Source organism: Ornithorhynchus anatinus, chromosome X1 (assembly GCF_004115215.2).
Source record: "Ornithorhynchus anatinus isolate Pmale09 chromosome X1, mOrnAna1.pri.v4, whole genome shotgun sequence".
NCBI lineage: Eukaryota > Metazoa > Chordata > Mammalia > Monotremata > Ornithorhynchidae > Ornithorhynchus > Ornithorhynchus anatinus.
The window spans coordinates 53,086,256-53,109,919 of record NC_041749.1 but is presented as its reverse complement, the minus strand read 5'-3'; the positions used below and the strand labels follow the sequence as shown (position 1 = coordinate 53,109,919).

General features: G+C 48.0%; 1 protein-coding gene across 2 annotated transcripts in view; it reads left to right on the top strand.

Moving 5' to 3' along the window:
* Positions 1 to 23,664, top strand: part of LOC100085268 (RING1 and YY1 binding protein) — a 103,452-nt gene that overhangs the window by 59,877 nt on the left and 19,911 nt on the right. The window contains exons 2-5 of one of the 2 annotated variants that reach the window (XM_029051298.1): positions 8,602 to 8,726; positions 9,416 to 9,540; positions 14,804 to 14,882; positions 15,894 to 16,079. The exons of the other annotated variant lie outside the window; for it this stretch is intronic. Coding sequence (XP_028907131.1) covers positions 15,988 to 16,079 — 92 coding nt within the window. The 5' untranslated portion in view covers positions 8,602 to 8,726; positions 9,416 to 9,540; positions 14,804 to 14,882; positions 15,894 to 15,987. The remainder of the gene's footprint in view (positions 1 to 8,601; positions 8,727 to 9,415; positions 9,541 to 14,803; positions 14,883 to 15,893; positions 16,080 to 23,664) is intronic. 2 annotated transcript variants of the gene reach the window in all.

Below are 23,664 nucleotides of genomic sequence, written 5' to 3'. Positions count from 1 at the left end.
CAAGACCCATAGAGGAATAAAGTTGAAGACACTCCTGCCGTGCCCCCACCCAAAAAAGAAAAAAGGCAGAGAAAGATGCTCGTGGGCAGTGGCATTTTTCTGCGTGACCAGACAAGAATCCAGCAAAATATGTTGCCTGCTGGGTGTACAAATAATTGTAATAATTGTGGTATTTGGTAAGCTCTTACCATGTGCTAAGCACTTTATTAAGCGCTGGGGTAGATACAAGGAGATTAGGTCCCTCGTGGGGCTCACAGTCTAAGTAAGAAAGAGAATAGTTGTTGAACTCCCATTTGGTAGATGAGGGAACTGAGTCACAGAGAAGTGAAGTGACTTTCCCTTGGTCACACAGCAGGCAAGTGATGGAGCTGGGTTAGACCCCAGTTCCTCTGACTCTCAGGCCCGTGCTCTTTTCACTAGACCACGCTGTTTCTCAGATCCTAAATGTTATACAGAAATGCTGTGTATTCACAGTACTTGACAATTGCTATCTCATGTAACTTCTCAGTGTGGAAAAGAGCAACATTGTCAAGTTGTCATTCAGAGCCTATCAGGAGTGACTACTGAGGGGCAGTATCCTCAAAGGAGTTTCTTCCCCCTAGATTGAAAGTTCATTGTGGGCAGGGAACGTGTCTACACACTCTGTTCTTTTGTACTCTCCCAAGTGCTTAGCACAGTGCTCAGCAGTAAGCACTCAATAAATATCACTGATCAATTCTCGATCTTCAGATCAAAAGTTGGCAAAGCTTTCCGAGGTGTCTTTGGGTTAGAATAGGATGACAGGAGGCATTTAACTACTTGATGTTCTTTTATGAAGCATGTTTCCATTACGGGTTTTGACAGAGCACTGTTAAATTAAGGAACGTTCTTATAACTTGAAATGACTCGGTACCTTGCGATGCAGTGTCTGAAGAAATGATCTGGCATGTGGTGCCAGCTAAAATGCGCAAACCCTCTGTTCTTCCGTAACTTGTAATTTCATGCCAGGTGTTGGCTTTAATACTATGGAGGAATTAGGGAACATTCTTCCGACAGCAAGCATCTCAATGCAGTGCAATGTAAGAAAAGTTTTTCCCTGTACGAATGGTGTCAAAGTGTGCGTGCTTTAATGCAAGTCCTCCTTACTGCGGGGTTGGACGAGAAGATAACCCCCACATTATAGCAAAGCCAAGCATGCTGGAATGCACGTTCTTGGGGAACCCGACCCCCACGTCACAGAAGAAATGATTGTTGTAGTCACATTTGTTGGAAAAGCATTTAGGTGTACCACAGGTCGTCCTTTCGGTTTTTGGATTACATTGATGATGGTTTCCTAATGCACAAAAGAAAGAAATTGACTAACTCGGATTCCTTTTGCCTCCAACCTTCCTAATGGGGGAAGAATGAATCAAGGATCTACCCAGCATCTGATGAGTGATGATTTTTTGACTGAAAAACAAAGTTATTTGCTAAGCCCATCCCTGGTAATTCTATACTAGTAGTGACAAACCCAATATTGATATATGGTGGGGAGACAATAGAGCAAATGGCCAAACATCAATTTTCAGTTTGCACAGCTTTATATAGAGGTGATTGGGCCAGACCTATTTAATCTACCAATATGATAATGACAAAGCAGATAGACAAGAAAGAAGCAATCCCTGTAAGCTCTCAGTCTTCAGCAAGTCTTTGGAATCTATTCTCCCATGATTCCCTAATAATAATAATAATAATGATAATAATAATCATGGCATTTGTTAATTCATTCAATAGTATTTATTGAGCACTTACTATGTGCAGAGCACTGTACTAAGCGCTTGGGATGAACAAGTCGGCAACAGATAGAGACAGTCCCTGCCGTTTAACGGGCTTACAGTCTAATCAGGGGAGACGGACAGACAAGAACAATGGCACTAAACAGCGTCAAGGGGAAGAACATCTCGTAAAAACAATGGCAACTAAATAGAATCAAGGCGATGTACAATTCATTAACAAAATAAATAGGGTAACGAAAATATATACAGTTGAGCGGACGGGTACAGTGCTGTGGGGATGGGAAGGGAGAGGTGGAGGAGCAGAGGGAAAAGGGGAAAATGAGGCTTTAGCTGCGGAGAGGTAAAGGGGGGATGGCAGAGGGAGTAGAGGGGGAAGAGGAGCTCAGTCTGGGAACGCCTCTTGGAGGAGGTGATTTTTAAGTAAGGTTTTGAAGAGGGAAAGAGAATCAGTTTGGCGGAGGTGAGGAGGGAGGGCGTTCCAGGACCGCGGGAGGACGTGACCCAGGGGTCGACGGCGGGATAGGCGAGACCGAGGGACGGCGAGGAGGTGGGCGGCAGAGGAGCGGAGCGTGCGGGGTGGGCGGTAGAAAGAGAGAAGGGAGGAGAGGTAGGAAGGGGCAAGGTGATGGAGAGCCTTGAAGCCTAGAGTGAGGAGTTTTTGTTTGGAGCGGAGGTCGATAGGCAACCACTGGAGTTGTTTAAGAAGGGGAGTGACATGCCCAGATCGTTTCTGCAGGAAGATGAGCCGGGCAGCGGAGTGAAGAATAGACCAGAGCGGGGCGAGAGAGGAGGAAGGGAGGTCAGAGAGAAGGCTGACACAGTAGTCTAGCCGGGATATAACGAGAGCCCGTAATAGTAAGGTAGCCGTTTGGGTGGAGAGGAAAGGGCGGATTTTGGCGATATTGTAGAGGTGAAACCGGCAGGTCTTGGTAACGGATAGGATGTGTGGGGTGAACGAGAGGGACGAGTCAAGGATGACACCGAGATTGCGGGCCTGCGGGACGGGAAGGATGGTCGTGCCATCCACGGTGATGGAGAAGTCTGGGAGCGGACCGGGCTTGGGAGGGAAGATGAGGAGCTCAGTCTTGCTCATGTTGAGTTTTAGGTGGCGGGCCGACATCCAGGTGGAGACGTCCCGGAGGCAGGAGGAGATGCGAGCCTGAAGGGAGGGGGAGAGGACAGGGGCGGAGATGTAGATCTGCATGTCATCTGCGTAGAGATGGTAGTCAAAGCCGTGAGAGCGGATGAGTTCACCGAGGGAGTGAGTGTAAATGGAGAACAGAAGAGGGCCAAGAACTGACCCTTGAGGAACTCCAACAGTTAAAGGATGGGAGGGGGAGGAGGCTCCAGCGTAGGAGACCGAGAATGATCGGCCAGAGAGGTAAGAGGAGAACCAGGAGAGGACGGAGTCCGTGAAGCCAAGGTGAGATAAGGTATGGAGGAGGAGGGGATGGTCGACAGTGTCAAAGGCAGCAGAGAGGTCAAGGAGGATCAGAATGGAGTAGGAGCCATTGGATTTGGCAAGAAGGAGGTCATGGGTGACCTTAGAGAGAGCAGTCTCGGTAGAGTGGAGGGGACGGAAGCCAGATTGGAGGGGGTCTAGGAGAGAATGGGAGTTAAGGAATTCTAGGTTAAGTGCTTACTATGTGCCAGGCACTATACTAAGCGCTGGGGTGGATCCAAGCAAATCGGGTTGGATACAGTCCCTGTCCCACGTGGGGCTCACAGTCTCAATCCCCCTTTTACAGATAAGGGAACTGAGGTTCAGAGAAGTTAAGTTACTTGCCCAAAGTCACACAGCAGACAAGTGGCGGAGCTGGGATTAGAACCCACGACCTCTGACTCCCAAGCCTGTGCTCTTTCCACTAAGCTACGCTGCTTCTCAGTAAGGAAGACGCAGAGGCCTGGGAGTCAGAGGACCTGGGTTCTAATCCCAGCTCCACCACTTGTCTACTGTGTGACCATGAGCAAGTAACTTCAGTTCTCTGGGCCGCCTCATCTGTAAAATGAGCATTAAATCCTACTTCCTTCCATTCTGGGCTGTGAACCCCAAGTGGGACAGGGAGTGTGTCCAAACTGATAACTTTGTATCCACCCCCACGATTAGAACAGTGCTTGGCACATAGCAAGCGCTTAATAAATACCGTAATGAAAATATAATGAATAAACCAGGAAAACACGGTCTTCACTTTACTACTGCGAGGTGGGTGTACAGCTAGCCTGCTGCTCCCTTCTAGACTGTAAGTTCAATGTGGGCAGGGAATGCATCTACAAACTCTGCTTTATTCTCCCAAGCACTTAGTGCAGTGCTTTGTACATAGTAAGCACTCAGTCTGTACCGTTGATTAATTGCAGGTCCCATCTAAAGGTTACTCATCAGGTTTAGCGTTTCCCTGGTAACCTCTTACCTTCCGTGTGCACAGTTTGCGAATATAAACTGGAAATAAAAGACGCACTCTGCCCTCAAGGAATGTAAGTATATAAAAATACATTTAAGAACTTGGAAAGGCTTCATAAACCCAATTAAGAGAATTTGAACCTGTTTCTCCCTGAAGTGATGTACTATTGCTTATTAGAGAGCCAAATCAGCATTGCTTAGTGGAAAGAGCATTGAGTCTGGCTGTCAGGAGAACTGGGTTCTAATCCCAGCCCTTCCACAGGCCTGCTGAGCCTTTGGGTGAGTCCTAGCCTCACTGGACCCCCATTCCCTCATTTGCAAAATTGGGGTAACAATACAACCTGCTCTCCCTACCTCGCAGACTGCGAACCCAGTGTGGGAGAGGGAGAGGGACCGTGTCTGAACTGATTTATCTAGTTTCTACCCCACCACTTAGTGCACAGTGAGTGCTTAAATAAATGCCATCCTTATTGGTATGGAAATGTTCTGGAGGATTTTATAGCCTTTCAGAATAAGAAGTTAAACGTGCGAATTGCATAGGGCTTTTGGAATATAAATGAGTGGCCAGGGCATGTTGCAGATTTCCACCGGCCCTAGTCTCTCGTAATAGGTATATGCTTTTCCATAAAACTCTCCAGCTGTTGGCTCTCCGCAGGAGAGAGTCCAGGGCAGAGTTCTACATTTGGGATCCTTTTCCATGGAGATGGATGAATGTGAGCTTGAGGTTTTGGAGAGGTTTTTTTTATTTTGGTTTTTTTTTTTAAGGCCTAGGTATTTCTGGGATTTCTTAGGCCCGGGGCTTAAGTATGCACCGGGTGGGACCTACCTGTTTCAAGCCCAGAACTCTGAATTCTGGGTAGTCTGGGAACTTTGTCGGGTACATTTTTCATTTTTTTATTGTCGGTCTCCCATCTGCAGTGTGGCAACTTTTGCTTACGCCAAATGAATGCGAAAGCAGTTGTCTTAGCTGTTTCCAAAGGAAAATCTTTTGAACGTCACCGGGAATAGCCAGAAGTGCATTCACTTATCAATCCCCCTGAAGTAAGCAACGCATTGGTGTTTATTTTTAATGTTTAATAATTCTTATTTCAAGAAACGTGTGTGTTTGTGAGGGAGAGATTGGCAAAGAGATGGCCACCATATTTTGTAGGTGCCAGATATTTGGAAGAGCAACAATAGCAGTGACCTTCCAGCGTAGAGCAAGAAGCCAAGCCTTCTCAGAGAAGGGGCAGCCCAGGCTCTGCCTTGCCTGATGCTGGTATCAGTCAGTCAATCAATGGTATGTATTGAGTGTTTATTGTGTGCAGAGCCCTGAACTAAGTGCGGGGGAGAGTGCACTACCACAGAGTTGTCACATTCCCTTCCCAGAAGGAGCTTAAAGTCCAGAAGGGGAGGCAGACGTGAATATTCGTAAATCATTTATAATAAGTCATATGTAAATCATAGTGGTGTGCTTGGGAACGATGATAATAATGATAATGATGGTATTTGCTAAGCGCTTACTATGTGTCAGGCACTGTACTAAGCGCTGGGGTGGATACAGGCAAATCGGGTTGGACATAATCCCTGTCCCATGTGGGGCTCACTGTCTCAATCCCCATTTTACAGATGAGGTAACTGAGGCATAGAAAAGTGAAGTGACTTGCCCAGAGTCACCCAGCAGACAAGTGGCAGAGCCGGGATTAGAACCCATGACCTTCTGACTCCCAGGCCCATGCTCTATCCACTGCTCCATGCCGCTTCTCAATCATCTGAGTGTGTGCCTGTAGTAAATAGGTCTGTTGGACGGTGCACCCTCAGCTTCCCCCTTCCTTGGAAGCCCATTTTGAATTATAGCCCAGGAAGGGGGGCAGCTATCCCTCAAAGGTTCCTCGAAGCATCCTGGTGCCACTGTTGAAGACAGGATACTGGACTGCAGAGACATTGATCTGACCCAGTATTGGTAATGTTTCTGTTTCTATTCTTAAAAGTCTTCCTACTCTCTCACTTTCCTAATGCTACGCCTAATAATTTGGCCAAGCTGAATGAGCTGGGGGTGGGGGGTGGGGGGCATGGAGTTTCTGAGGTTCCCAAACTGCGTAGGTAGAGTGGTTGTATGGGAGAAAAGAGAAACTATAAGCTTTCTTGCTAAAGGTGTAGATTCTGCTGTTACTTATTAGTAACTAGCATTGGCGATAATGCCACGATGCATTTTCCAGATTGAAAAATGTAAATAGCGAAGTTCCCCAGGGATTGACGTTAAATCTGGTTTTATTGACTCTTTTCCTAAATGATCAGGAAGAGAGTGTTCAGGGATGCTTCCAAATTTGCTCATGATACTGAACTCTTCCGGGTGGCGAAACGCTCTCCTGATGGGATTAAACTACGGGAGGGTGGCATGAAGCTGAGTGAGTCGGCAGGATGGCTGAGGAGCCAAAGCAAGGTGTAAGACCTTTAGGAGGAAAATACTACAGACTCAGAGTACACACGATGAGCTCTGAGTTTCTTAGTCACTCGCAGGAAAGAGATCTTGGAGACACGGCTGACCTTTTTTTCCAAATCATTGATTGGGTCATTGTGTGGGAGTAAACCCAAAGGCCAACCAAACATATGCATTATCAGAAAGGGGATAGAAAACCAAAGCAAACTCCCTCAAAGGCCACACACCTCCTCCCCCCCAGGTGTGTTCTTATTTGTTGGAGTGCATTCTGTTCTCTGACCCCCAGCTCCCCCAAGTCCTGGCATCAGATGAGGAAAACATCTTTGTAAATGCAACTCCTCTCCATGTCATTGGATTCAAGGCTCTCCACCAGTCACCTGCTTCTTGCCATTAATTCTCTGTTCTCCCACTGCACCCCATCTCACACTCTTGACTCCTCCCAGGCTGAGCCCCTAACTGTACCTTGATCTGAACTCTTCCATCTTTGACTCGATATGCAACCCCCTTGCATACTCCCCACCCCACCACCACCACCCGCTGGCCTGGAACTCCCTCTCCCGCCATCGGCCAAACCATAGTCCTCCAGTATCTTTGAGGCCCAACTAAAAATTCCTTACCTAAGAGACATTCCCTGTCAAATCTCCACCTCCCCGATCAATCAATCGTATTTATTGAAGGCTTACCAAGTGCAGAACACTATACTAAGCACTTGCCCTGATCAAGTCAAACCATTTGCCACCCCCAGCACATAGGCGTATATTGATTTTTATCAGTTCCAGGTGTTATTTTGTCATTTGGGACTTCCATTGTTACCAGTCATATCTGTCTTCCCTGTCGTAAGGATACTGGCAGCGTCTGCCTCTCTACCCTGTTAGATTGTAAGTAGCTTGAAGACAGGTACCATATCGTCTACCTTTATTGCACATTTCCGGATTTCTAGTCCAGAGCTCTGCACACGGGTACACCATAAATACCGATGATGAGGATGACTATCCGGCCTGTACGCAGTGGCCCTGTATAGCGTTCTTTCAGTTAGCGTCCTCTTTTTCAAGGACCGCATCCTGAGGACAAAGCAGGGTCTCGTGGTATTTACAATGGCAGTAACCTCCATGCCTGGACATTCGTGTTTGATTTCTACTGGTGCATCTTAAAAAGAGGTGGAGCAAATTCTTAGAAGGTTCACCAAAAAGATGGGGTGGTGGATCTTCTTTTTAAGGTTGGACGGAAAAGGTAGAACTCCCTCTGGAAAGACAGAGGTTGGGAGAAGATGTGCCCAAAGTCTCCAAGATAGTGAAGGGCGTGGGTGCACAGGGCAAACACTGAACTGTTTTTCACCCAATTCCATTGGCAACCAGACCAGAGGCACCGGGTGAAAACTGAAAAGGTGGTCGGTTGCAAGCCAACCAAAGGATAATGTTTTTTGCCCAGCTGGCAGCAAGCAGGCGGCCTTCGATACCACATGGAAATTGTCGCGTATTGAAAACGTCAGGTGGGCGGGGTATGGATGAATTCGTGGATGAGAGCTCTATATTGAGTTACTAGTTAGGGATGTAGAGGGGAAGGGAAGGGAGGGTAAGAGTGTAAGGTCATTTTGGGCAGGGAATGTGTCTGCTAATTCTTTTGGAGTGTACTCTTCCAAGCGCTTAGTACAGTGGTCTGCGCATAGCAAGCTCTTGATAAATACCTCAGTTGATTGATAGGTGGCACATCCCCAACTATTAGAGCAGATGTCAAGGAGGGCAACTGTCACACAGTTCTCTAAGCATCCGTTGTCAAAGACAGGATACTGGGCCGGAGAGACCCAGTACTGGCGGTGTTTCTGTTCTTAAGTGTCTTCGTACTCCCTCACTTTGCTAATACTACACCCGGGAATTTGGACTGCCCTCCAAGGTCTGGCCCATTAGGCACCACCCCGCCCCTATTTACAGGTCATTTCCAGCCTTTCTGCTGGCTGGAGCCAATGATACAGGATTTTTCCTGTCCACGTAGGTGGCCAATGGAGCCAATGATACAGGATTTTTCCTGTCCAGGTAGGTGGCCCCTCCCCTCCGACCGGGGCTCACCTGTGGCTCCAGCCGGCAGACCCCACTTCTCTCGGTCCGCTGCAGACGAAGGATCTCCAGCCTTCTCCTCCTACCCTTTCTCAGGATTCCAGGTAGGTTCTTTTCTTTCTCCCCCAGCATCCAGAGCCTCTCTGTCAGGGAGGAAAGGAGCAGTGTAAACGTCCCCCATCCCTCCCCCCAATTTGATGCCCAACTAAGAGAGACCTTGGGCAGGGCCTCCCCTCTCCTCCCTCCTCCCCTTCCCATTCCGAATAGTAAACCGGCACTGGATTCCCTGGTCCCAGGTTTGTTCACCACCCCACTTGCCCTTTCTGGCCACCAGTAAGTGGGTGGTGTGGGGGGGCAGGGACCTCATGAATGAACAAGGAATTGCCCTTGAAGATGCGTTGACAAGCTTGGTTAGTACCTAGTAGCCGGAATGTATCCTGTCTAAAATGGGGCAACAGAGTTAATGGTCCAAGCATGTGTGGGAAAAGGGTGGAGGTGAGGGGGGACAATAGGAGAAAATAAAGGCAGGGCAGAGGAGGAGATGATGGGAGTTGGCAAGCAGAGAGGCCAGTCACCAGACGATCCCACCCTGCCCCTTCTGCCCCTTTCCCCACTTTCCTCTTCTTCCCTTCCATTTTCTACAAACCAGTTACTCACTCGGATTATCTATCCTCCAAAAGAAGCTAGCCGCTAGGTAAAACCATGGAATGAGCCCTATCCCAGCCCCGTTATCGGGATGATGTTCAGCCTCTCTGCCGGCTGGAGCCAATGATTGAGGATTTTTCCTGTCCAGGTAGGGGCCCCCTCCCCTCCGACCGGGGCTCACCCGTGGCTCCAGCCGGCAGACCCCACTTCTCTCTGTCCGCCGCAGACGAAGGATCTCCAGCATTCTCCTCCTACCCTTGCTCAGGATTCCAGGTAGGTCCTTTTGCACTCCCCCCCGCCACGCTCCCTACCCGAGACCTCTGCCAGGGAGGGAAGGGGCAGTGCAAGCTTCCCACCCCGCTCCCCGCACGTGGCACATGACTAAGAGGATTTAAATGGACTTCCCTCCTTCCGGTTCTCAGGTGGTACAGGGCAGAAGACCCTGTTCTCTCATCAGGTCCCCGTACCACTGTTTATTCAGTGCCCCACTTTCATAGTGGAGCCAAGACAGAGAAGTGGCAAGGGAGAGAAGGTGGGGAGGGAAACATTCCCCTGGTCCTCTAGCCGTGGACCCGGGCAAGTTCCCCACAGGAGGGAGCCGCAGCCTTGCCCCCGAGTAGCGTTCGGGCCCCGCAAGTGAAGTGGCTGGATGCCGCGACAGTGTGGCAAACTGTGTGCAACGTAGAAAGAAAAAGCCTAATGGGACCACTCCACTGGCTGGACAGTGCTGCAGACCCGGCTGTCACTTGGATGGTTTGGGTGAGATAGGGACTTTCAGTACCCTTCTCCTGTCTTCCTACTGCTCCTACAAAGTGGATCCCTCTCCCATCAGCGGCAGTCAATCTTATTTCACTCGCTGGGGCCCTCTCCCTCCCTCCTTCCCATCCTTCCGTCCTTCCTTCCCTCCTCCCCACCGTTCCTTCTCTTCCTCCCTCCTCCCCACCCTTCCTTCCCTCCTCCCCATCCTTCTGTTCTCTCTCTCTCTTTTCTTTCTTCCCTCTCACCCTGCCTGCCTGCCTGCCTGCCTGCCTGCCTGCCTAACCCTTCCTCTCTAGGCTGAGCTGCTGAGACCAGCCAGCGGGGAAGAGGGTACTGAAAATGGATGGCATCCAGCATGGTAATGCAACCTGGGAAGCTTGTGATGCCCCCTCCCTCAGTCATGTGGCTGCTTGCACACTCCCACCCTCCGCACTTTATGTATATACATAAATTTCCATAATCCACTCATTTACTTTGTTTTTTCCATACTCTTATTACTACTGATTGCATCTCTGTTTTCCTCACTGTATGTATCCAGTGTGTTTACCCGTTTCCCCCATTAGATTGTAAGCTCCTTAGGAGCAGGGACCATGTATTTGATTTATATTGTATTCTCCTAAGACCTAGCCTTGCTCTGCACACAGTAAGTTCTCAGTAAATACTGTTGAATGGGAATTGAAAAGGTCGGGGAAGAACCAGGTACAGGGAGGAGCCATCTGTCCATTCCTGAGAAGGAGGGAAGAGAGAGGCAACCCCATCCTCTTCCGTCCCCAATCCCAGGGTCATGAGAATTGGCTCACCTGCCGGCTGGGCCTTAGCATAATCTATCCTCAAAGCTGTACTTAATTAGCAGTGAATCGGTACGCAACATACTTTTCCGAGAGTGTCTATTACGACTGTTTGTCCTCGCTGCATGCTCTCTCAGCCCCCTGCAGCATACTATGAACAGACTGCCCGGCCTCTCTCTTCAACGCCCACAGCTCTTCCATAACCGGGCACGAGGTATGCTCCACACTATCTCCCTTCCTTTCCTCAGGTAGAGGAGGTTTCCAATAGGGATTGGAGCCCATTTAAGCCGAATCCCACGTAAGGGATCAGATGCGAAAATTGGTGTTAAGTGGCTGTTGGAGTGGGGAGGAGGCTAGTAAAGCCCAACTCGAGATAGAGGAGAACAGTTCGTTTCTATTCAGGACTGCCCCATCCAAATCGGGACCCCAATCTCAGTAGTGTAGTGGGATTGTTGTATTTAAACGACTGCAGTATTTTCCACTTTTTCCAACCTTGTAACTTCAACAACAACAACAAAAACGAGAGTCTTGTTTCATTTCTCAAAATTTCAGCTATGGATGCTATTATGGTTCAGCCCTCCTAGAAAAATCTTGCCATTTTCAAATGTGCTAGGAAGAATTTCAACAAAATTATGTTCATTTTGTTTGAGATGAAGTCTTATCCTTGATTTTCACACTCGTGAAAGGAGACTTTGTAATGTGAAGCAGTGTGTGTCCAATTCAGAGGTTCACGGTCCTTTCACTCAGAGGTAACAGAGCAGGTGAAGTTGCAAGGCCTGCACATGCACAGATTCAGAAGGATCGGAATCCTGTCGTGGGGATAGATGATGTAAAGTACACTAATCTCCACAGGCAGGCATATAATGTGCTTATTGGTTACTGTGTTCACCTTGTATTGTATGACGGGCTTCCCAGTCTTTGGAGAGCTAGTAAAGTCATTCAAAATTTACAATTCTGGACCGCAGCAAGCCAAATGAAATAGAGAGGAGAGTTGCCATGGTAGGATACACTGCACCTGCAAAGATCTTGAAGAAAACCAAGGTATGTACCAACCTGTACTTGGCGGTGCCTCAACAACTGATTTTCATTTACAGCACAGAGGCGATGCCTCAATGACTGATTTTCATTTACAGCACAGAGCTGAAATTATTACTGAATTCTGCTGTCCAGCCAGAACAGCATCCAATCACACACGTTAAGGAAAGGAAATGGAGAAGGCCAGCCTGACCTAGGGAAACTGACAGAGCGTGACGCCAAGCCTCATTCCGGACTCAAAGCCAATAAAGCCGTGGTACTGTGCTAAGCACGGGGGTAGGGGCTCAGTACGATCGGATGTGACACAGTCCCCGTCCTACCTGGTGCTCACAGTCTAAGGTGGAGGGAGAGCGGGTACTTAATTTCCATTTTACAGGTGAGGCAACTGAGGCCCAGAGAAGTTAAGCGACTTGCTGCATCAGTGTCTTGATGGTAGTTAAGATCATTCTAACTTGGGATGGTGGGAGAAAATGGTGCTTAGCCCTCACCCCCCACAAAAAAACCTTCCAATCTTTCCCTCCTTAGCGTTTCTGTTAAATTTTACTTAATGTTAATGCTCTCCAGTGCCAGACTATGGAAAACACTAGCTGGGGATTCAGGATAGAGGCCTGCTCTGGCTACTGTATTTTACACCCATATATACTCCCATGTGCTATTTGTACCCTACCTGTAACTGAAAAGAAAACCTACATATGTGAGTCTTCTGGGGGGAGAGGGGAGTGATGCCACATGAGGACAGGCACCTTCTCCAAGTGACTCATCATTCAACGTTCCCTGTGTGACCCTTCCCAACCTCCGTTTGGAATCAAGTTGGGGCTGTGTGTGTGAGTTCGGTTCCTGTCCAGTCTATTCTTCCAAGTCTTCATCATCTTCCCACTTTTTCCCCTGCAGGGAGTAAATGAGTAATCGGGGCCAGCTCTTTTCCCTCAGCCATTTTATCCACCCCTCCCCGCATTGAAGTGCAGACGATCTGACCCCACCCTTGGTTCTACTGCAGATACGGCGGGTCTGGTCAGGTGAATTTTAGGCTCTAGTTCAGGAGGCACTGCCTCTTAGACTGTAAACTCCTCTGGACTATTAGCTCGCTGTAGGCAGGGAACGTGTCTGCCACCTCTGTTGTACCTTACTCTCCCAAACGCTTGTTGCAGTGCTCTGCAAACAGTAAACACTCAACAAATCCCATCAATTGATTGATTGACCGATTGGCATATCCCACTCCCCCCCCCCCCATTCTTAGGGGCAATGACTTGGGGTATAGCTGACCTTCTCTCAACCATTGGTATAATAGGGAGGCCCCCAGTGGTGACATGTACCCCATTTAATATTTGCAGTTTCAATGGAGTAGTTCTCTTTACTTAAGATCAGACAAAAGATACTGTGGCACTTGCTTTGCAGTTCAATTTTCCTTTTCCCTTAGAGAGTCTTGATTGCTCAATATGCTTTCGGCAACTCGATGCTATTTCAGGCTTTTAATTGTGCTTTTTTTCCCCCCTTCAAAGATTACTAATTGTTGCATTTTGTAAATGTCTGACTTTATGACGTGAACTATAGTCTAGTCTGCTAAATGCATCTTAATTGGGGTTTCTGACAGAAAATAATCATTTTCAGAGCAGATTGGATTGTTTTGGTGTACTTTTTGTCTCAGAGATTTGATGAATCTAGTTTTATCAGCATCTAAAAAATGTGTGTATTACATTCATGAAAAAGTGAAAAGTCCATTTTTGTGGAGGGACTTTGCAGGTCTTGATTCACCAAATCATGAATCGAAAGTCAGCCTAGCCTCATATTTCCATAAATTTTCAAGGAACGATTTCTGTTGTGAATGTTAGCCCTCATTGGCCATAGTGTGGAAAATGTGCAGTTGCCTAATCTTGATACAAACCAAATTCCTGCCCACCTCTCCACCCCTGAAGCAGTTCAGGATAAATTGAAAACACAGAATTTGGTTGCAGCATCTTTACGTAAAATTAAATTGAGGCCTAATCAAAACTCCCAAAGAATTTGGTAAGTGGGTATTTTATTGCCAAGTCATTGCTCTTTTCTGCTAGAGCGGAGGCGAAGTCAACCTAAAAGATCCAAATGTGGCTGAAATTGCAGTGGTGGCAGGGTGTTGTAATTCCAGAATTACTCTTGAAGTAATGCAAAGTAACAGTTCATCTTGGTAATCAGTAAACCTGCCATTAGACTCCCAAATAAAACTGCTTAGTGTGTACAAGGAAATGCGATTGGTGGCTACTTGTCCAATACATTTCTATCTATAAAATAGAAGTTGTCGCGGTCACAGTACATCTGAGTACTTGACTTGTAGGCCTGGCTTCTGAGGGTTGATTAACTGGGTCTTGGAAGGGTTAGGCGCAGGGGCAAGAGGGAGGGGTGAAGAGGGAGACAACAAGGCTGGAGCCTAGAGCCACTGGGGGAGAGAACAGAGTGGCAGGGCCAGCTCCTGGGGAAAGAGTTGGGAGGTAGAGTAGGCCTGTTCAGCTGTGGAAGCAGGAGCACCGCTAGTGACAGGGAATGGGGCTGGAGTAGAGATAGGAGCAGAGGTGTGGGTGGATACCTGAGTGCTAACCTGATATTTCCGCTAGGATAATGTGATAAAGTGTATGTGAGTATATCAACGCACACAATCAGGTTTCCTTCCATTTACCACTGTGGTTATTTTCTTGACGAGTACCACGTAAGTAAGAACGTATGTGTACGGGTATCTTGAATCTCTGGGGAAATGAAGGCTTAGAGGCTCTCTCAAAGGAGGGTGTATTGGTCTCTCTCAGATCATCAGTCAGGTAGGGTCCTTCTGGGAGAGGATCGGCACTGCTGTGAAAAGCTTCAGGGGTTGCCCCACCAGGGAAGAACCCCGAATTCTACCCAGGTGGGTTGAGACCTCGCCTCCTCCCACCCTCCCTCGTACCTCCCCTCCCCAGTGTACCTGCTCAGGGTAGCCTCTCCCTCTCCAGATTTTCTTTCTCTGCTAGAGGAATCACACAACAATTTGAAGCTCCTCAGGTGAACTTTGGAAGAAGCTTCCACTACCAGGTAAGTTCATACTTTTGAGTCAGGACAGGGCAGGGGGCTTCGCTTGCCTCCTCCCCTCTCCTCCCCTAGCAGAATGGGTACCCACACCTTAGCATTTCCCACTTCCACCCCTGCTCAGGGAGAAAAAGTTGAGGGAGAGGGGTTTCTGGTCTGGGATTCCACCGATTTTTTCCCCCCCACAGACAGACCCTGGGAGACTCTCCTTGATCTCCCCATTGTTCTGCTGGGGTCTGGATCCCTTGTTAACCTCTTCATCCTGGGGTTCTCCCTGCCTTTTGGGTGGACACTGGTCCCAGGCCTAGCCTGCATCCCCAACACACACACACACACACACACACCTTGCAGCAAGCTCCCTCTCTCCTTTTTCCCCATTGCTGAGGTTTGGGAAGGGTCCCTCTCCCCCCATCCCCACCCCCGGGGAGGCCCCTTCCGCAGTCCACTGCCCTTTCTCGCCAGCTGGTCCCCTACACCGCCCCCCACCCAACTGGATCCACACCAGCTCCTCTGTCTCGTGTCTCTGAGGAGGGAGTTTTCTACCAGTTCAGGTGGCAGAAAAATTTTTGATAGATTCTGTTCTGTATTTGGGACTGTCCTCCTGGTTAGAGTGACGGTTGCCATCTTGCATAGCCACGAGGGAGGCTGGAGCCATTTTAGTCCTCCTTTCTGAGTGGTGAATGGTGGAGGGACCCACATAAGAAACAAGCTACTGTTCCCGAATGAGCATGGCACCTCAGCCTCTTAATAGGCAGAAGAAACTTTTTTTCTCCTCCTTCCGGAGAAATGGGTATGCTAACATTGAAGGGAGTTGTTAGGGAAAAGCTCCCCTCCCAGGGTGACTGGAGGATGGAGCCTAGTGATAGGGACCCTTGAGGGTTGGTTTTCCAAGGGAGAAGCCCCTTTCTGGAGTTTCCCCCTTGCCTCCCCTCACCCTTTCCCACCAACTAGCAGCCCGTCTAGAGACCGTAGGCCAGCTTTTTCGCTGCTCTGGTGGTTTCCTCCTCCTGCTTATAGGTACAATGGCTTCGACTACTAATCCTGCAGTTTGAAAGGGCCTATCACGTGGATTAAGGCTTGCCAGGAACAGAGGGAGCAGTCCAAGTGCTGCATGGATCGCAACGCTCTCCTGGAGTCCGATGCACCCAACCTGCTCTGCCGAAGTCTGACGCTCCCCAACCTCCCATTGGAGCCCTGGACGAGGTAAGCTGCTTTGCGCCGACCACAGCCCCAGCTGACCCTGTCCCGGTTCCCCTGAACCTACCCACTACCTCTCTCTCATCCAAGACAACAGAGAGGCTCCCACCCTGGCGGGCACCTTGGCACAAGCCGTGGTCCACCCACTATGGGACTCTCTTGAGGATATGATGGCCTCTGTGGTCCTGCAGCAAGCACTCACCACCCCACTTCCAGGCCCCATCTCACCGGGCCCCTCCCACGTGGAGCAGGAACTGCACCAAACCGCAGACGACAACCTCATCTTGTGGCTCCTCAGGTGGCTAGACAGCCAGGACAGCGACTTCATCCTCCAGGGATTTATCCTTCCCCCTCTCTGTCCCCTCACACCTTTCTTGGCAACTGGTGAATCAGAGGAACGAGAGACCGATTACCTTCGTTTTATCTTGCCGAGTGGACAGGGCGCTGACCCCACAAAAAGTTGGATTTTATGCCCTTCTTAGAGAAGGTGGAAGAAGAGGATGTCTTTAAAGACCCCGTGCACCTTTAGTTTACAGAACAGGAGCAGAACCTCAACTTCCTCCCTGAGAAGTCCAAGCTGGCGGTTTCATTCCTCCTCAAGATGGACATCTTGCCCAGAGGCTTTTGAGAAGCCTGTTAGTCTGGCAGAAGTGTTATACCCAATACACAAGGATGCAATGAAGGTTGAGGACCTCGGAAGCCAATACTCTGGCCAGAGATTCAGTGGAGAGCAAGTGAAAATGCTCCCCTAAGCTTCCAAATGCTGCGCTCAGTCCCGTGTCCAAAACACTAGACCAGTTCACCCACCCAGGTACATCACATCCAGATGCCTAGCAGTCGGAGGGTCCGACTACTTCACCTATTTCACCCAGTTTTCAAGAAGCGTTTTCCCAAAATTTCACTTCCAGCTGTGTGGCCGGTCGTCAGTGAATCCTCCGGAAAGGGTAAAAGATCTCTGTGATGTACTGACCATCTCTCTGGGACCGAGGCCTGATGTCACATACCTGACCTCCAGAAGGAGGCATTTTCCAACAGCAGATCCACAAGGCCAGACCCAACCCATCAACCGCACGGTGGGAGGGCGACTTGCAGGGCTGGGTGAGCGAATGATCACTCATAACAACCGACTTACTAGATCGCCGCTCATACAGATGGATATTGCATTGACCTCGAAGCCTTTGGGTGGATCTCTAGACACCCCTTTCCAGGGCCTCAAAGTGGAACATGGACTGTGGCAGGTGACTCTGAGAAGCAAGATCTCTATTAGAGAAAAGAGCCAGTTCCCAGAAAAAAGGACGAATACTTCAGCTCCTCTTTTTTTGTGTGTGTTACCTAGTGGAAAGAGCACAGGTCTGGGAGTTGGAAAGTCATGGGCTTTAATCCAGGCTCCACCACTTGTCTGCTGAGGCCTGAAGACTGTCCTGGCCTTCAGGGAGATCAGCCTTCTAGTGAAGAAAGAAAGATTCAAGATGGCCTCCAGATGGAAGGTGTTTCCCCTTATACAACAGGGGCACTTGCTATGTACTGAGGACGGCAAGCACGCCAAACTTCCACATTCCGGTGTCCCAGACCTGTTAGAGTTATCTCAGATTCTGAGTGAAACACCACCACTTCTGACTCAGAACCCTGTCATTTGGGCTACCCTCAGTTACTCGGGTATTTTACCATATGCTGAATTGGTCTGGCAGCCTGATTTGGGGGGTCGAGGGGAAGGACTGTGTGTGTTGCCATACCTGGCTGGCTGACTCATTGAGACCTGATTAGAACAGTCAGCTTGAAGGGTTGTAAACATGACAACTTCTTACCCAGCTGGGCTTCCAACTAAGTAACCCTAAATCCCAATTCCTACTGAATGAGTGAATGAGTATGTTTCTCGCTACTGTTGTACTCTCCCAAGTGCTTAATACAGTGTCTAGCATGCAGTAGGCCCTCAAAAAATGGCATTGATTGATTGATTGCCCTTTCACGGAGCCCATTTGGACACTCATTTAAAGGGCTTTCTTTCTAGTAGCTGACTTTCACAGACACAAGCTGCTCCTTGCTGTTTTCTTGGAGGACTCCAGAACAGACTCAACTGCAGTTGCTGGGGTTGGTGGCAACCCTACTTGCTGTCCCCCATCTGTCTCTCCCCTCCCCCGACCCCATCCCTATCCCCAGAGGTCATACCATATGTGAGGCATCAAAAGGGGAAACCTTAATTAAGTTTGAAGTTTCTCTGGTCTGATGCATGGAAAGAGCATGGGTTTGGGAGTCAGATGATGTGGGTTCTGATCCCAGATCCACCACTTGTCTGCTGTGTGACCTTGGGCAAGGCACTTAACTTCTCTGTGTCTGTTACCTCATCTGTAAAATGGGGATTGAGACTCTGAGCCCCATGTGGGGCAACCTGATTACCTTGTATCTACCCCAGCACTTAGAACAGTGCTTGGCATATAGTAAGCGCATAAAAATACCATTATTATTATTAATGATAATTATTATGCCTTGGCCTGAAAGAAGAAAAAAAAACCCAAAGGAAAAAAAAACCCTCAAAACTCACAGCATGATTGCCCGATCCTTTAACGGGTGGATAGCCACTCAGAACCTCTCGTCTAGAAATAACTTCAGAATCCCTGTGTACCTGGATGCGTTACTAATGGTGTAGAGAGCCCATTTACAAGGGACAAGATCCCAAGGCACCTGTTTTCCAGAAGATGAACCTCCTCACCAGTGTCTTGGAGATGGAAAGGCTGGGCTTGAGACCTTCCCAGACCTACTCCCAGGTCAACACATGTCAGGATCCAGATGGATAATCAGGTAATGACGCACTACATTAGTGAGCAGGGGGTACCCATTCCAGGTCTCTGGACAGAGAAGCTGAACAATTGGCAGTGGTGCTTGAAAACCGAGCCTGGCTGTCCACCACCTGCCTAACAGGAGCGCAAAATAAAAATCGCAGACAAGCAATGAACCCTTATAAGTGGTCGGTTATTAAGCAGCTTGCTAGCAGCAGCATATTCTCAAGGAGAGGCAGTCTGAAGAGGAACCTCTCGTTCACCCCCAAGGCGAGCTGAGAAGCTCAACTCTTTTGCTCATGGCAGCCAAACCCGATTGGCGACCACTGATGCCTTGAACGGGCCCGGAACGAGGGCCTCCATGCATTTTTCCCCCAGTTCCCCTCCTCTCACAAACTCTAGCAACCCTCCCCCTGATAACCCTCGTTTGGCCCAGGCAGGAATAATAACAATAATAATGGTATTTGTTAAGCACTTACCATGTGTCAGGCACTGTACTAAGCTCTGGGATGGATACGAGCCAATCAGGTTGGACACAGTTCCTGTCCCAGGTGGGGCTCACAGTCTCAATCCCCATTTTACAGATGAGGTAACTGAGGCCCAGAGAAGTTAAGGGACTTGCCCAAGGTCACACAGCAGGCAAGTGGTGGAGCCAGGATTAGAACCTGTGACCTGACTCTCAAGCCTGTGCTCTTTCCACTAGGCCCTGCTGCTTCTCCTAGGACTGGTTCTCCACCCTATTGGAATTGGTGGCAGGCAGACCCGCGAGACCTAAACTAAGCCAAGGCATCCTCCCTCTCAAGACTGTGACCAAATATGTACCCTGGTTTCTGAGCTGGTACTTTGTACCGGACTGGATGCCTGAGCCAGTAGTCTTTGGAATGCTCATTCTGAGAAGGCAATCCGTGGACGGTAACAAGTGGCTCTGATTTACAGTTTGATCTGAACATTTTGCCCTTGACATCTCTCCCCATCCCGTCTAAGACATGCTTAAATGTCTCATGGCTCCTGGCAGTCTGGATTTAATGTATCATCAATCGAGATGTTTCCACAAAACAGGTGGAGGAGGTTGATACCTCAGTAGGCCCGAACACCCTCACCTCCATGTTCACGAGGGACCTAGTCAAGCTCTATCGTCCTGTCAGGTCGCTTCCATCTGTACCCAACCGGCATAGCCTTTCAAGCCACTGCACTTCTTGCTTGCTGAAATTCTTCACTTGGAAAACATCATTCTATCTAGCTGAGGATCCAGGCATCAGGATAGGCGAGTCACAGACTCTGGTTTCCTATGTCCCAAAGACCCTGCTGATCTGAGAAGAACGTGCTATACGATGGACTCATCCTGCTTTCCGTCCTAAAACGGCAACTAGATTCCACGTAAATCAGCCAGTTGTCCTCCCAGACTTCTTCACCAGACTTCTTGGTGAGAATGGACAAGTAGTACCACCTACCCTTGCTGCTTGAAGGGCTTTCAGCTGGTACCTGGACAGAACAAAGTGTATTTGGCAGACAGCCTAGCATTTCATTTCCTTTGACCACCCCTGCTATTCAATAGAGCAACCAGTCATCAAATAGACGCTGAACAAGTGGCTCATGAACTGCACCTAGTTCTGGTTCAGCGAGGCCGTCACTGACCGAATGACCAGTTGACCACTGGTTCAACCAGGGGACAAGATACCACAGTTCCTAACCTCTGAAGCGTACCCAGAAATGACATAGGCAAGCACCCAACTAAGAGACTTGCTCCAGCAGCTCAGTCCCCCAATACCTCTTCTGATATTGGGGAACATTCATGGGTTGCACGGTCTATTTCATGAGCTGATGAGGCCTGTGCCCATCTACGAGAGAAACAGGTTACTTGCTTGTAACCTTGGTTCTACAGAGGTGTGTGTGGTTTCATCAGCTCATCGCATCCTGCCCCTCTTCCCCTCGGATCAGACCAATTCCGGTACGTGTGTATAAACTGCATATATGAGTAACCGCTAGATTGTATTTTTTCCGGTACAGCCCACAGCTTCCCTCTGTGTGGAATTCTGGCGAGGGAGGGGCGACCCAGTGCAGGTACCCTGAGTGGGTGGGTTCCAAACCCTCTGGGGAGTTGGAGGTCGGGAAGGGGGTGGTGTCTCCGGTATCCTCCCTGGCAGGGTAGCCCTTGAAGCTTTTCACAGCAGTGCCTATGCTCTCTGGCTTCCTAGAAGGAACCGGCCTAATTTGATGAGTTGATGAGATTCCCACATCTTTGGTGAACCAAGGTTTCTGGGTAAGTAGCCTCTGTTGCCAGGTTTGAAGTTCGACCATCCTTATTTTCCCAATGGAGCTGATATGCCATCCCTTGTTGGCTGCAAAAGTAGTTTTTTGTTTTTGTTTCTTTTTTTTTTTTTTGCTTACACTTCACTTTCCCAAAGTGGAAACCACTTCCTGTTTTAAGATATCATGTAATCCCGTGGCTGTTTCTCAAATCGTAGGCCCACCCAGTGGAATTCTTTTCTGTGCTTGGGCCTTAGTCTAGGTCTTCATCTTTTCTTTAGTAGTAGAATCAAACATGAGGTGACATTTCTGCCTTTCTACTCTAATTTATGCCTCATTTCTCAAAACTGTATGCACGGTCAACTTTGGACATAAACTCATGGTAAACACTAATTAAGGGCGATAATTAGAGGTAAAGGAAAGCAGACATGATGTTTTTGAGACAATAGCTAATGGCACAGTCAAAGCGCAGTGTGGGGGAAAAAAAGTTGGGAAGCAGCCTCTAATTTACCCGAAATAACTGATAGACTCATAGGCTTGTTTCTAGACAAGTCTGTGCACCTTATTTACCATAATAATAATAATAATGTTGGTATTTGTTAAGCGCTTACTATGTGCAGAGCACTGTTCTAAGCGCTGGGGTAGACACAGGGGAATCAGGTTGTCCCACGTGGGGCTCACAGTCTTAATCCCCATTTTACAGATGAGGTAATTGAGGCACCGAGAAGTTAAGTGACTTGCCCAAAGTCACACAGCTGACAAGTGGCCAAGCCGGAATTCGAACCCATGACCTCTGACTCCAAAGCCCGTACTCTTTTCACTGAGCCACGTTGCTTCTCTAACCATGTTCCAAGTAGAAGTGAATCCATACTGTGTTTAAAAATAAAGCCACACAATTAATTATGCAACAGAGAAAAAAAACCCCCAAAGCATACACACTCATATTGTGTAGGTTCTCCCAGAGAGTAACAGGGGCCTTCATCTTTTGCTATGGGTTGCTTCTTGTGGTGTGCTTCGGTTGACATTTAGTCTAGGTTTTCCTTCCTGTTTTCATAATGACCCTCTGTTCAGCCACGTGGCTCATGTTCACAGGTTTGGGTCAGCACCTAGTGAACCCCAAGATAAATCAAAGGTATTTGAGCACTTACTGTGTGCCGAGCACTGTACTAAGCGCTTGGGAGAGCATGGTACAGCAGGGTTGGTGGATACGTTCCGTGCCCACAAGGAGTTTATAGTCTAGAGGAGGAGGCAGACGTTAATATAAATAACTTAATATCATTTATAGATATGTACATAAGTGCTGTGGGGCAAATACCAAGATCTGTCTCTGCTAGTTTTCTTGATGTTTGCTGTATCGCAGAGGTCATTGTTGGGACAGTTTAGTTAATTGTATCATTAAAGGAATGAAAAGTCCCTGAGGATATGTGGGAAGCCACATAGCAAAAGTGGGCCTTAAGATTTCTTATTTGTATCCAAACTGCATGAGTAAAATGGAAGAATATATAATTATTTTCACATTACGGCCTGTAATTTTGTATACTCTTGGAATAATTTATTGGTCACTTGCATGTCCTTAAAATGTAATTCCACTTTAAATGTTTTGGAATTGCAATTAGTTTATAAACATATGGAGAACAGTAAGGCACTGGAAGATTAATTGGCTTTTAGAGTAGTGCTTTTTTATTGTAGTTATCCTCTACACTCATTTTCCCAAATCATCACAGTCATTCTTGATATAATGCCATATAGTTATGCTCTTGAAAAACCTATTGTCAACCATTATTTCAATGGTTGGAGGGAGATGCTTTGCAAATGGGAGTTTCTGCTCCTAAAACTTGTTTAAGCAGTCTGCTCTGTGTTTCTGCATTGGAAACACTTTATCAATTCATTAGCATTTAACAGGGAACTAATTTGTAATTGCTTAAGTTCACTGTTTTCAGTGAACATCTGTTAGCAGTGAATCTTAAACACTTACAATTGTGTTCCCTATACAATGTTAATGAACTGTTATTGGGGTCTCTGATACAGAAACACAGTGGCAGCACCCTATCATGTTGTGGCCAATTCATGGCCCCTTTATGCCTCTGTTTCCCTATTCTTCCAAATGGTGCCCGAAAAAGTTACATTCTGGTAGCAATGATTACTCAGAGATAGTTGGTTGAAAACAATTGCGGGGGATATTTTTGAAGGGAAGAGTCGAGGCTTCAGTTTTGTGATGGTAAAGAAATGGTTTCCATGGGCTTTAGGTTAGAATTGAAGCCGTGATCAACGCTGAAAGTTGATTATTGCCATGAAATGTTTTTTCCTAGCAAAAATAAGCACCTTGGATAGTACGGTAGAGTTCATGGACGTGATCTCTGGCCTCAAGGAGCTTAGATATCTTGATTCATTTTTCTAGCCGCTGTTAATGGATCTTCTTCAACGATCTCTAAAATAGAGTTTTTAAAGGAGGGGTGGGAGGGTGTCTTTGTATACTGAAGTTGTTTCCTTTAGCATCTGCTAAAATTGGAGGCACCAAACTTCCCTTCAGATTTCCTGCCCTTGTGGCAAGCAAGACAGAACCGCTTCAG